The following is a 13,025-nucleotide window of genomic DNA, read 5'->3' as shown; positions in this document are numbered from 1 at the left end:
GAGGGCCAGACCACTCGTATTCTAATCATGCAGAAAACTTCCGTCTTCCACAATCTGGCAAGTTAGCTTGATAAAAGAACAGTTTTTCGGTTGAAGCTAGCATTCAAGGGTAATCACAGACGCCTCCAATCAGGTAAGTTACAAATCAACAAAACAGTTAGCCAATGTACTCTTTAAACAATGTGAACTAAAATACAAACAAAGTGTATAATAACTTAACTACCTGCCTACCCAGTTAGCTATCCATGGACCCTCAACGAGTAACTTCTTCAGCTAACTAGCTAGCTAGCATGAATCTTCTAATAGCTTTCGGCAGCTAGGTTGCTTTCACTACCATGAATAGGAGTTAGCTACCTAACCTCACAGAATAGTAACTGCTAGTTAGCAAACTTCTGCCACCAACCAAGATTAGCTCCAACATGCCATGGTTTACTTGGCCTAGACTCGGAATAATCGTGGACGATAAACTGTGAGGTTACTAACGTCGTATCAACATGCTATCTTAATACATTAAAAAGGGCATTTGAAATAGAGGTAGCCATCCAAACTATCTCAGCTAGGTTATCATCGCGGTTGTTGTCCACTGTTCGTCAAATACCAGTGATCTCGAAATATGAAATATACCTAACGTAAGGTGTGGTGATAAAAACTCCGTCAAAAATGTAACTTCAGGCAATGTCTGCCTGCCAATCAGCCGATGAAATCATGGAACCATAATAATAATGACGCCGGTTGCTGTTGTTTGGCTAGCGTAGTGGGCTAGCATACATTTGTAGCTGATAAATGGAGCTGATAAATTCAAGTTATTTCTGGCTCGCATTAATTGTCAACAATGGAGCTTACGTTGTGATTATATAGGTTGTGATATCTGCGTCAAGAATGAGGTTCTAGCATCTATCTAAAGTAGATAGCTGTCTATCTGGACGTTTCCTATATGTTTCGTTTACTGATGATTAGCCAGCAGGTGATCTAATACATGCGAGTGCGTTTGATTTTATCTACTGTTAACCTTTCAGTTTTGCTATTTATTGCTGGCAGTTATTGCTTGCCATTTCCGTGTTGTGGAAGTAAATGATAACGAATGCGACTGATAAAGCACAAAAGTTTTAAGGCTTTTAATAGTAATTTTTGTAGGTCTTACAACTGGACGGGTTGCTCCTACTCGGGTGATCCTACTCATGTTGACGTTGAACCGAAGGCAGGCTTAACCTTGCATTAATGTGGCAACATTCCTCTCCAAGCCATCCATTACTCTGTCTTCATTTGTGCAGATGCTTGGGAAGAAAAAAAGTCTGAAACTTTAAATACTTTTGACGTGATTGACGTGTTGTTGATATGTTCGAGAATTTAGACTTTAATCTACTCTAACATGAATTTATAGTCAATGCTATAAGAGCTGCCAAAAAGTGCTTGAAATGCCAATTTCACCAAGTGGATTATTGGTATTAACTGTATCTAATACATAGAAAGTTAAAGGGAAAACCAAGAAATGTCCATAGGGATTTGTTTGCAGACTGTCTGACATCTACTTACGAATCTACAGGTATGCTAGCACTGAATAGATGATTCCACAAGCTTTTGGATCATTAAGAGTGAATTATGGTATGCAGCAAAGATGTCATATCACATCTACTAGTACCCTTGTGTGTACCTGGCACACATTACATTTCATTTAGCAAAATCTTTTATCTAAAATGCCTTGCAGTGTAGATATGGACTACATATAATTAAGTAGCCTGTGTTTGCTTTCTAGGATCAAACCTATTATCTTGGTGCTGTAAGCACCTTGCTCTACTAGTCTATCTGCATGACATATCAATAGATTTAATTTGTAATGTTGTCTGATTCGGAAGAATACTTTTGTTATCGTGGTGACTTTCACAGGTGTGGAGAACAGATAGAAGTGTGGGGTCCATGACGCTCTGGCTCTGTTTAACTGTCTGTTGGCCTCTCGCCAGAGCAACCATCCTCTTGCTAGTGGCCCTTAATGTGGACAATGAATCCAGAGGGTATAAAAAGAGGTTTAATAACCTGCCAGTAAAGCTTTTCATTTTATGCGTTTAAGTATGTTTTAATGACCTAAAATAACAGCTAAAGAGACGAGATGTCTATACGCCATGTCGGGGAAGTGAGTCTCCTGAAGGAGCATTGTTGGCTATTATTGGTTTTCAGAGTAATGAAACGATTGGTGATGTTTCCACTGACCAGACACACACACACACACACACACACACACACACACACACACTCAAACACTTTGAAACTGAAGGTCTAACATGTTTAGTGTTTTTCCGAATGGCCTTTAAACACACTGGTGTAATTGGCCCAGTTTGAGGGACTGTAGCAGAGTCAGTCAGCTGGCCGTAGTGGTGTGACGGAACATGAATGGGAGCACTGTTACGCGGGGCGTGACAGGATTTAGGGGAGAGACGGACGTGGCAAGAATTAGGTCTTTTTCACCCTTTAGTGAGTAGAGGTGTGTCACGGAACTTCAGTCACTCTCCTGTCTGCCAACCTTTGTCCGCTCCACTGGGGACGTGCTCTTAGAAGGCCAGGCCTCCCTGTAATTCCAACCGCACCACATTAGCAATGGGTCGCTCTGTGTGTGGTGACGCCGCCGTACCGCCCGGTGTGAATGTCATCCAGATTAGATGCTCTCCCACACGGGGTCCAAAGGCCAGGACGACTGCCGTAAGCGTGGGGCTGGCCGCGCCGAGTGTCCGGCTGTGGGACTCCAGGCTTTCTCAGCCTCTGTCAATACGTCACTGTTATTTTAAGTGCACAGTGACTTATGTGTGGGTGAAAACTGATCTCTTAATTGGTAGTGAAAGGTGCTTTGATTCACTGGTAGATAAGACAGTTCCCGGACGATGTATATGTCATGGTGACTGCACACTCCTTCCTGATAAAGGTATTAGGGCAAAGTGCATCAATAAAACAAGGGGGTGGTGGACGATGGCGTCCAAGGCTCCTTCATAGGGATATAAATGTACCTGGAGTTCCATCCCCAGGGATGGCACGTGGAACGCTAACCTGTATGTTCCCCCCTTGGGATGGCACCCGAGTCCTTCTGCTGAAATGGTGTGCCTCTGCTAAAGAGCATTTCTCATGGAGCTCTTGTGAGTGCTGCAAATTACTATTGAAATAAACCTCCCAACCCCACCCCATCCACCTCACACCCATGTTCTCTTATCTTTGGCAGGCATCGTCTAGGCTCCTTCCCTCAGGGTGGTGCAGAGAGAGAGAGAGACCGAGAGAGAGAGAGTGAGATCCGCCTCCATCCCCTGCTCCTCTCCACAAGGATGACAATGGAAGAGATGAAGAATGAAGCCGACAACACCTCCATGGTTTCCATGACCCTCTACGCCGTCATGTACCCTGTCTTTAGAGAGGTAGGACACTCCTGAGGCAAACAGTGACCATATACAGAGGGAACAGGGGAAATCTCTGTGCACTATACACGTGTTTTGATGCCACACATAATTCTATATATGTACATTAATGTAGTGTTGGGTGTTTTGTTTCTCTACAATCTCAAAGGCAGCTTTTTGCGTTTCTCACCCCAAAGATTCATCACAAAAGACACTTCTAAAGAAATTAGAAGAGATTTCAGCAGACTTTGCCGCAGGGTAATACTATCAGAAGTTGTTACACCGCTGGGTACTCTCAGTGCTCTGACAGGAGAGGTGATAACTTTAGCATAGAGTCCCCTCCTATTTCAGCACGATCTGTGGCATCCTTTAGCTGGGAACTCCCAGTGATGCTGTATTAAGTAGGCCTACACTCTCAGTATCATGGGCTTAAAGAGCCTGCTGCAGGAAGTTGGAGGACACCTACAGAGGCTTTCAGTCCTGACTGATTAGCAGGCCCTAATGGTGAAAGGGTTCTGTCCCTCGGCTATGATTAGGAGCGGTTGTGGTTGGTAGTGTTGGCCCCAGATGGTGGCGGCAGGTGTGTTTTGTGGTTAGCAGGTGTGTGTATGACTGCGTGTGTTTTGTGAGGCTGCAGTGTGTGTGTGAGAGCAGATGATGCCTTCAAGCTTCCCCCTCAAACAGCAGTCAGAGTAGCCCACACAGTGCTACTTTGCTGTGTGTGTGTGTGTGTGTGTGTGTGTGTGTGGCGGGTGGAGAAGTGGATGTGTTTGTCAGGCTTGTGGTGAGTACTACCTGATAATTGGCTGAGCTCATATCCTTTCATGTAAATTACTCTGTGCTGAGGAAGCCCAGGCGTGCTGCTGCGTGTGCCTCTCACAGACACCACAGTTAGACACATAGAGATGGCAGACACCACAGTCAGACCAGAGATGGCAGCACACAGACACCACAGTCAGACCAGAGATGGCAGCACACAGACACCACAGCCAGACACATAGAGATGGCAGACACCACAGTCAGACACATAGAGATGGCAGACACCACAGTCCACAGTCAGACACATAGAGATGGCAGACACCACAGTCAGACACATAGAGATGGCAGACACCACAGTCAGACACATAGAGATGGCAGACACCACAGTCAGACACATAGAGATGGCAGACACCACAGTCAGACACATAGAGATGGCAGACACCACAGTCAGACACATAGAGATGGCAGACACCACAGTCAGACACATAGAGATGGCAGACACCACAGTCAGACACATAGAGATGGCAGCACACAGACACCACAGTCAGACACATAGAGATGGCAGCACACAGACACCACAGTCAGACACATAGAGATGGCAGCACACAGACACCACAGTCAGACACATAGAGATGGCAGCACACAGACACCACAGTCAGACACATAGAGATGGCAGCACACAGACACCACAGTCAGACCAGAGATGGCAGCACACAGACACCACAGTCAGACACATAGAGATGGCAGCACACAGACACCACAGTCAGACCAGAGATGGCAGCACACAGACACCACAGTCAGACACATAGAGATGGCAGACACCACAGTCAGACACATAGAGATGGCAGACACCACAGTCCACAGTCAGACACATAGAGATGGCAGACACCACAGTCAGACACATAGAGATGGCAGACACCACAGTCAGACACATAGAGATGGCAGCACACAGACACCACAGTCAGACACATAGAGATGGCAGCACACAGACACCACAGTCAGACACATAGAGATGGCAGCACAAGTACAGCACTGCTGAGATTGCATTTTCACTCCTAATCCATTGCCAGTGTATAATACCAGTGTCATGCAAATATGTAATCCTGTTAAAATGCACACACGTAATGAAATTAAAATGGAGATGTCCTACTGTCTACACAAGTGTGGGCACTGTCTCTCCCACAACAGTAGTAGACACATTCACTACCATTTACTAGGACTGCTATGAATTTAGAACTGGCTTTTATCGGGGATGAAGACGGTGTGTGATGGTATGATTATTTTTATATGAAGCAGTAATGAGAACTTTAATGAAACAACTTTTTTATCATTCTCTCTCCACCTCCACCCTCTCTTTCTTTCCATCCCACCATCTTTCCCTGTAGCTGGAGAATTTGAATCTGTCTGCAGCACAGACCCTAAGAGCAGCCTTCATAAAGGTAAGAGCACATAGTGATTTAATCCTTTCTTACTGTAGAGATCCATTTGGAACAAAGAGCACAAATATACATTAGCCACGCTCATAAAGCTGATATATACCTATGCTTAATCCTCAGTGGCTACATTACCGAGTATCTGATGTGATCTTCACTAAGCATTACTTGTATGCTTTGTGGATTTGAAAGAATGTACCAAAATGGCTGTTCTGATGCAGAACATGCTCCCACTGCTCGTGCGCACAGAAATGTTTGTCATTCCTGACATCCTGTCAGACATGTGGTTGTCTGGTGCTAGCATGCGTCCCTGATGGTTACTACTGAGGCTGTCTCTGTTCTGTCACATAGCATGCGTCTCCTTTTTTTTTTGGTCATGGTAAGCTTGAGTATACTCTTTGGGTGTGCTACCATGGAAGGGAATGAGATGAGATAGAGCACTGTCTGTCTTGTTCCATTCATTTCAGATGGAGACAGAAGGTGCAAGATGTCTAGAACAGACATGTTGTTATTATTTTAGTCCAGTATATAGGACCGATTATTCCGATTGTTCACGTTTCATTTTAACACGGCAACATTTAACACACAATTTCACTTGACTTGATCCTTGTTGAAATGCCTTGTTGTCATGGGGATGTCACTACACTGTCAGTCAGTAAGGTTGAAATGATCACCTGTGTAAGGTGTTGTTATGGTACCAACCCCAGCTTGACGGCTGTCTTCCCTGAGCAGGCAGAGAAAGAGAACCCAGGCCTCACGCAGGACATCATCATGAAGGTTCTGGAGAAGAAGAAGATGGAGGTCAACTTCACAGAGTCTTTACTGCGCATGGCTGCTGACGATGTCGAAGGTGAGAGAAGCTGTGCGTCTGTGCCTGACGATCAGTGTGCAGTAGTGATCTTGTGACTGTGTGGTTATATGCCCCCTGTCATTAACTATCAACGGACTTAAGCTGATTACTGTTGTTATTACTGAATTGTTTTGACCCTTCACTGCTCGTCAGCTGGTGTTGAAAGATGCAGTCTGTTGTCTCACTGTTTGTCTGCTCTCTGGGTATTCTGCTGCCTGTTCTGGCCAGGTCCACACCTGAGCTAATGATAACCCAGGGCATTGGGCATAAGTCCAAGGCTATGATGTTTGTTGTTTCACAAACCACTGAAATGGAGATGATGTGCATGATTCTGCACCTAGATGGCGCTGTTTCATCACATATAAGCCTGCTCAAATGCAAATGCACGATTTTCTCCCCCTCTGCTTGTAATTTAATTTTCTCCTCAACCTGAACAGTATTTTTTTCCTCCAAGCTTTCGCCTCGCTTGCTCTCTTCCCCCCCCCCCCCTTCCATGCCATCTTCAGATTTATGTTGCTAATGAATTCACGGCCACACACGGCAAACGGGAGCCGGCGTTGGTGTTTGAATTCTAAAATTACCTGGGCCATTAATCCCGCGCTGTCCTGCTCCCAGCGTAATCTCAGCCCCTCGCCTCTCTCCACTGTAATCCTTCCCCCTGTGCCGGACGTGTGTGTGTGTGTGTGTGTGTGTGTGTGTGTGTGTGTGTGTGTGTGTGTGTGTGTGTGTGTGTGTGTGTGTGTGTGTGTGTCTCAGATGCATGTGCAAAGGTGTATGTGTGAGTGCTATGGTTGAATCCTTCATTGTGGGTTAAAGTGTATGATGACAGATGGGGAAGGAGTTAGAACCTAATGGAACAGGGGATTAATAGGACCCTGCCCATGACTTGAAGCTGTGCATGAGTGCTTTTATGTGGAGGTGGTTTATAACGTCGTATGATTAGGGTTTAGAGGTCCATGTATTAGGGCTGTGAGTGTCTTTGTTTGCATGCAACCAGTTGAGTCTTACAGGCAAGCTGTCAGGTAGGCAACAGTGTGCTGCCATCAGCAGACCTGCAAATACCAATTTCCTTCAGGACCTCTCTGCCCTCCTGGGACTCAGAAAGAGCTTCTGTCCGCGGTGAAGGAATATAAAATGAAACCGTCCACTCTAAAAGCTGTAGGAAGGAAACTGAGTGAAAGCTTAGCTGTTACCTTGGTGACTGATTGTGTGTGTGTGTGTGTGTGTGTGTGTGTGTGTGTGTGTGTGTTGGCAGAATACATGATTGACAGGCCTGACCAAGAGTTCCAGGATCTGAATGATAGAGCGCGGGCGTTGAAACACATCCTCAGCAAAATCCCAGATGAGATCAACGACAGAGTACGCTTCCTTCAGACCATCAAGTGAGTGCACGTGTACAAGCACGCACACACACACCACAAATGAGTCAAAAGAGTAACACATACTTGCATATCTCCCAAATAAGCTCACCCACAAGTGTTGTTTCTTCTCTGTCTCTGTCTCTCACTCTCCTTCTCCATGTGACCACATCTCTCTTTTAGAGGCAAATGTGTGTTTTGCATACTGGGCTCACATTTTCCAATTTCATTATATTTCATCTTTAGTTGCTGAGTCACACTGTAAGTAACTTATGCAGTAAGTCACTATTTAAAATCCAAAAGTTGGGATTGGAAAACTGAATTTTGAGTAAGAGAAGTTTCCATTTGCAAATGAGTTGCTGACTTCTCTGCCTGGAGTGTGAGTGTGTGTGTGTGTGTCTGTGTCTGTGTGTTTGATCCTTGTCCTTGCTTTCCCCAGAGATATTGCCAGTGCCATTAAGGAGCTATTGGACACAGTCAACATTGTCTTCAAGAAATATCAGTACCCGAACAGAAGGGTAAGGGACTACACACTTTCTCCTGAACACACACACACACACACACACACACACACTCTCTCTCTCTCCTTCAAACATTTCTATTCACAGACACACTCTCCCTCTTTCTCCCAGCCTCACACACCACCTGACGTGCCTAATTAATTTACCTTCTTCAGCTCTCTTTGAGTCACGCAGAAGTGGTCTCTTTTTTCTTTTTTTAAAGAGGGGGGGGAACTGAATTCGGAGGTAATGAGGCAAGGAATCTTACTGTGTGTTTTCCAGGCACTTGAACATCAGAAGAAAGAGTTTGTGAAATACTCCAAAAGCTTTAGCGACACGCTGAAAACATACTTCAAAGACGGAAAGTAAGTCTCCCTACTCCTGACCTTATTCCTGTTGTTGTTATCTTTGTGTTCATCTTGAGGGCCATTCTTACAGATTTGAATTTCATGTGTGTTTTGCCCCCGCCTCAGTTCAGTGTGGTGTCTTATCTGGGATAAACCAACTTGTCACCACCAAGCTCAGATCCCAAAACAGCTATACATATATATATATATATATATATATATATATATATATATATATATATATATATATATATATATTGTGAATGGCCTTAGACTAAAGTGCATCTTTTAGTTAGTTTGAAATAAAACTATGTTTATATCTCTGACATCTATATGCTCTTTGAATTTAAAAAGTGACTCACCCTTTATTGTTCAGAGAGTGTTTATGGCGTTACATGTTGAAAAGAAAATGTATATATGCTTTGTGTTTGCACTCTGTTCTAACCTTGCTTTCTTTTTCTTTCTCTTCACAGGGCAAATAACGTGTTTGCCAGTGCCAACAGGCTCATCCACCAAACCAACTTGATACTTCAGACCTTCAAAACTGTTAGGACTGCATAGGATTTTTTTATTATTATTATTTTAATAAAGAGATGTTGAATAGGATCACGTTTATATGAGCAATGTAAAGATTTTATGAGCTGTATAATTTATATTGGCACTGCTTTGTGGGGAGGGAGCTTTTTTTCTTCTTTTGATTTTTAATTTTATTTGCTGGAGTGGCCAGTGTTAATATGAATGCCCACTCACTGGGCCCTCTGTTCATGAAGTACCACTGGTCCAGGATCAGTGAGGGCTGCCGGTGTGTAGGAAAGTGTCATGATGTGCACAGGCCTAATGACTGCTCCCAGATCAGTCGCCCCACTCTGTGAGGCGGTGTCACAAGCATGGACCTGAGTCAGTAAAAAGCCTTTTGCAGAGAACGCTAACTTCACACACAACCCCCCACCTTGGTCCTGCGGAGAAGAACGGCAAACTCAGAAAATGAAGAGCCTTAAAAAGAAAAACGGAACGTGATGAAACATTCCTTTAGACCATGCTGTAAATAACATTTTCCCTTTTCTCCCCCCTTTCTTTTGACCCTTCCAGAGATGGACGGGGTGCAAGTTGAGTGTATTTAATTTGATGTGTGGTCACAAAACTGTTCAAATAAACGGCCTGAGTATGTCAGAAATTTTGAACGTCTCCCTCTCTTTTCCTCTGTGCTGGATGTCCTCCAGTAGATCTGTTTAGTCCAAATCATTAGCCTCAATTCATATTAGGTAATTAATTAAAACACTTATGACTTCACGCCAGGCTCCCCAATCAGCTCGTTTTTCAGACCAATTAAGCCATTGGGTGAAATCATCCGAGATCATCTCTTATCCCTGCGAAGATTGATGCGTTCACTGGGCTCAGGGTCTTATTTGTGATCTCTAGTATTTAATGTTTTTTTTTCTTTCTTATGGGAGCCAAAGAGAGCGGAGGAAGAGCCAGTGAACACATCCTTCACAGGGCCATTGACTAATGGAACCATCCCTGGTTTTTGACTGAAGGTTGCTTTAATATGTTTCTGCAGTAGAGTTTACTGTAAGCCACTCCTGTCATTAAACTGTCTTGCGTGGTACAGGTTTAGTATTCCATAGCAGAGGTCTTATGTCGTATAGGTTTAGTATTCCATAGCAGGCCTTTGTTACGTGAGGAGGCAGCTAACCAACCCTTGATTCAGGTTCAAAAGCAAAGAAAACTGTGGGGTGGCTTAAAGGGATTTAGAAACTAATATACTTCACTCCCCACCTCGTCTGTGGTGTTTGTGAGTTAAGTGTGTGTGTGTGTGTGTGTGTGTGTGTTCGTCAGCAAAGGACAGTGGGTAAGTGAGTGCAGGTGTATGTGTGAGAGTGAGAGTGACTAAATGGGTGTAGGGAGTAATTGTGCTTGGGGCTAAGATAAGCTCCTCTCCAGTGTCCAATCTGTGAATAGAGGACTGGGCTGGACACGTAAACACAAGCCTTTACTGGTTCCTAGTTGCCTGGAGACACAGCTGAGGCTTTAAACGAGAGGGATAATAAAAGAAAACTGCGAATGTTGGTGAGGCCTCCCGCATCGCTGCTGTGTCCACATCTCCCACAGTTTACCCTCGTCCGCTCCTGCCTGCCTCATTCTGGGCATCTATGGATGCATAGAAACAGCGTGTCAGTGTAATTAGAACGTCCATCACTACAATTGGAGTTTGTAGGGAATACATCGAGATGGAAGTGTGAAGAATAACCTGTGGATGAACTGTGTAAACTACAACCAACCTTGTGGAGAGTAATGGGTAAGAAACAGATTTTTCACTAGTTAAACGTAATTCTATCAATCATTTTCTATTAACTTTAATGTAGGCAACAACAAAAAAAGTCTTACGATTTCAAAAATGAACTGTAATGAAAATGAATGTAAATCACCTGATATGTTTTGATTCGTGGTGTATTTGCTGTAAGATCATAAACATTGGTCACTGCAGTAAATCCACTGAGTTTTTTTTAAAATTCCATCCCACTGTCTTGGGTCCCACCGCTGCAGCCGCCACTGGTTTATAGCCCTCCGTCTGGGTCAGCCCCCACTCATTCATTATGCACATCCTTCATTTTATGACCTTGGTGCTATGACGACAAGCTCAGTCAGGGTGTATTGTCCTATGCAAAGGCTACACGTAAGCCCAACGACCACATAGTTACATGGGTAAAAACTATGATCTAGTTTCATATAAAACTACCCTAAATGTTTTATTCTCATAATTCTACAGGATGATAATCAATCAGTCAAGGTCACTCAATTAATGTGGAAGAAAAACTGCATCCTAGTCAGGAGGGGTGAATGTCTTGTCATACCCGTCCTCCTTGGTTCTGTTGTTGTTTGTGAATGTGACTGAACTAACCCCTGTAGCTCCTACCGGTTCAAACAGTCAAGCACCGCGACTCACCCCCATTCCCCTGTTCCCTCATCAGATTGAGTGACAGCTGTCTCAGGCAGAAACCATGGAGACCCATGGCGAGACAGAATTATTGGAGTGTCGTCTCAGTACGGAGGACCTGGAGAAGATGCAGAGTCTATTCCTGGTAAGGCCCAAGAGAGAGAGAGAACACCTAGGCTTAAAAGTGTGCTGATGTTTTTGATAGGAAAGTGAGACATCTCTTGGAACTGAGAAAATCAGTCTGTACCTGCCTGCCTCTGGCGTTAACCTGGGGGCATATATTCCTTTTTTTTTGTCCTCTAATTGCTGTGCTCACTGTGTTGCCTGGATACCCACTGGCACCACAGATAACAACTGACCCTGGAAGTGTCTGCTAGTGTCAGCTGTTACCTGGGACATCTGCTCAGGCTGATCTTTAAACAATCCCGTTGAGAAAATCAGAAAAATTTGCAGATATCTGAGGGTTCTTTTTTTAGTTTCTCCCCGTCTTTGCTCGCTCTTGGCTGAGGCTATTGTGCCACCTATCAGCTGACTGGCTCTGAGTGTAAAATTGATTATCGCTTAAAGCAACCACAAGTATCTTAACAGACATTTAAATGAATTAGTTCTTTTTGCGGAATAAAGGAAAATTGATTTCTAACCCCTGAGCTCTGTGAGGACATTTTAATTACTCTCCCATGACAAGGGAATCTGTTCAATCTCACTCCCTTATCTCTCGAGTTCCCTCTCCACTCTAATCTGAATAAACCTTACATTTCTCCTTGAGGGAGTTTTCATAGCTCAATGGATTTGAGAGATAGATAGATGATGGTAATGCTCTGTCTGTGGCTGACCTGTATGAAACCCTGTCTGTGTCCCCGTGTGCCCTCCGCAGCCCGCGGGAGACTCGGGCCCTGAGGTCAGCCTGAGCCGTGAGGAGTTTGTGGAGCGGGCGTGGGCAGTGGTGGGCCGTGGCACGCGCGAGGAATACACCCGTCTGTTCGATAGCATGGATGTGTCTCGGGAGGGCTGGCTGGACTGGACGCGCCTGACCACCTTCCTGCTCCTGAAGCTGAGTGAGCAGGACGAGCAGGCGAGGGCGGGCACGGTGCCCCGCTGGAGGCCCCCGCGGATGCTGCCCTCCCCCCACAGGGAGCCTGTCCAGGGGGTGGCGCTCCTGCGCAGCCCCAGCCGCTACCTCAGCCTCAGCAAGAACGGGGTGCTGGGGGTGTGGTGTGACGAGCTGGGCCTCCTCAAGAGCCTCCGGCTGACCAATGAGTCCGTCAAGCCCAAGGACCTCTGGGTAACGGGCATGGTGGCGCTGCCCAATGTTCACAAGGTGAAGGCACCCTGATTCAGTGCTTTCTCCTCTTTCTTTTACTCTTATGTTCTGTGTTTCTTTCTCTCTCTTTTGCCATCTCTCTTTGCCTGACTTTGTAGGTCTACATTTTTCTTACCTCCTCTGCTTCATTCTCAGTGTGTTCTCATACGAT

The 13,025-nt window shown here is 44.9% G+C and overlaps 2 protein-coding genes across 2 annotated transcripts in view; both read left to right on the top strand.

The window, feature by feature from the left end:
• The first annotated feature begins 24 nt into the window (after positions 1-24).
• On the top strand, positions 25-9,795 carry pdcd10a (programmed cell death 10a). Its single transcript, XM_080844341.1, has 8 exons — positions 25-133; positions 3,203-3,392; positions 5,516-5,569; positions 6,296-6,413; positions 7,669-7,795; positions 8,211-8,289; positions 8,554-8,636; positions 9,092-9,795. Exons 2-8 carry the CDS (start codon positions 3,303-3,305, stop codon positions 9,177-9,179), a joined length of 639 nt encoding a protein of 212 aa, XP_080700467.1. The 5' UTR covers positions 25-133; positions 3,203-3,302; the 3' UTR covers positions 9,180-9,795.
• A 1,822-nt stretch (positions 9,796-11,617) lies between these two features.
• Positions 11,618-13,025, top strand: part of LOC308370361 (cilia- and flagella-associated protein 337-like) — a gene marked incomplete at both ends in the record, with an annotated part of 19,882 nt that continues 18,474 nt past the window's right edge. Inside the window, 2 exons of the mRNA XM_080845015.1 lie at positions 11,618-11,698; positions 12,428-12,871. Of these exons, the coding sequence (XP_080701141.1) occupies positions 11,618-11,698; positions 12,428-12,871 (525 nt within the window). The remainder of the gene's footprint in view (positions 11,699-12,427; positions 12,872-13,025) is intronic.

The sequence above is a fragment of the Sprattus sprattus genome (assembly GCF_963457725.1).
Source record: "Sprattus sprattus genome assembly, chromosome: 9".
NCBI lineage: Eukaryota > Metazoa > Chordata > Actinopteri > Clupeiformes > Clupeidae > Sprattus > Sprattus sprattus.
Note: the sequence above shows the minus strand (reverse complement) of the source record. Positions and strands in the feature narration are given on the sequence as shown.

Excerpts from the sequence above, each read along its gene's own strand:
- pdcd10a (XM_080844341.1), top strand. The coding sequence starts at position 3,303 with ATGACAATGGAAGAGATGAAGAATGAAGCCGACAACACCTCCATGGTT. Across the intron at positions 6,414-7,668 it reads GGCTGCTGACGATGTCGAAG|AATACATGATTGACAGGCCT; the intron begins GTGAGAGAAGCT and ends GTGTGTTGGCAG. Across the intron at positions 8,637-9,091 it reads ACATACTTCAAAGACGGAAA|GGCAAATAACGTGTTTGCCA; the intron begins GTAAGTCTCCCT and ends TTCTCTTCACAG.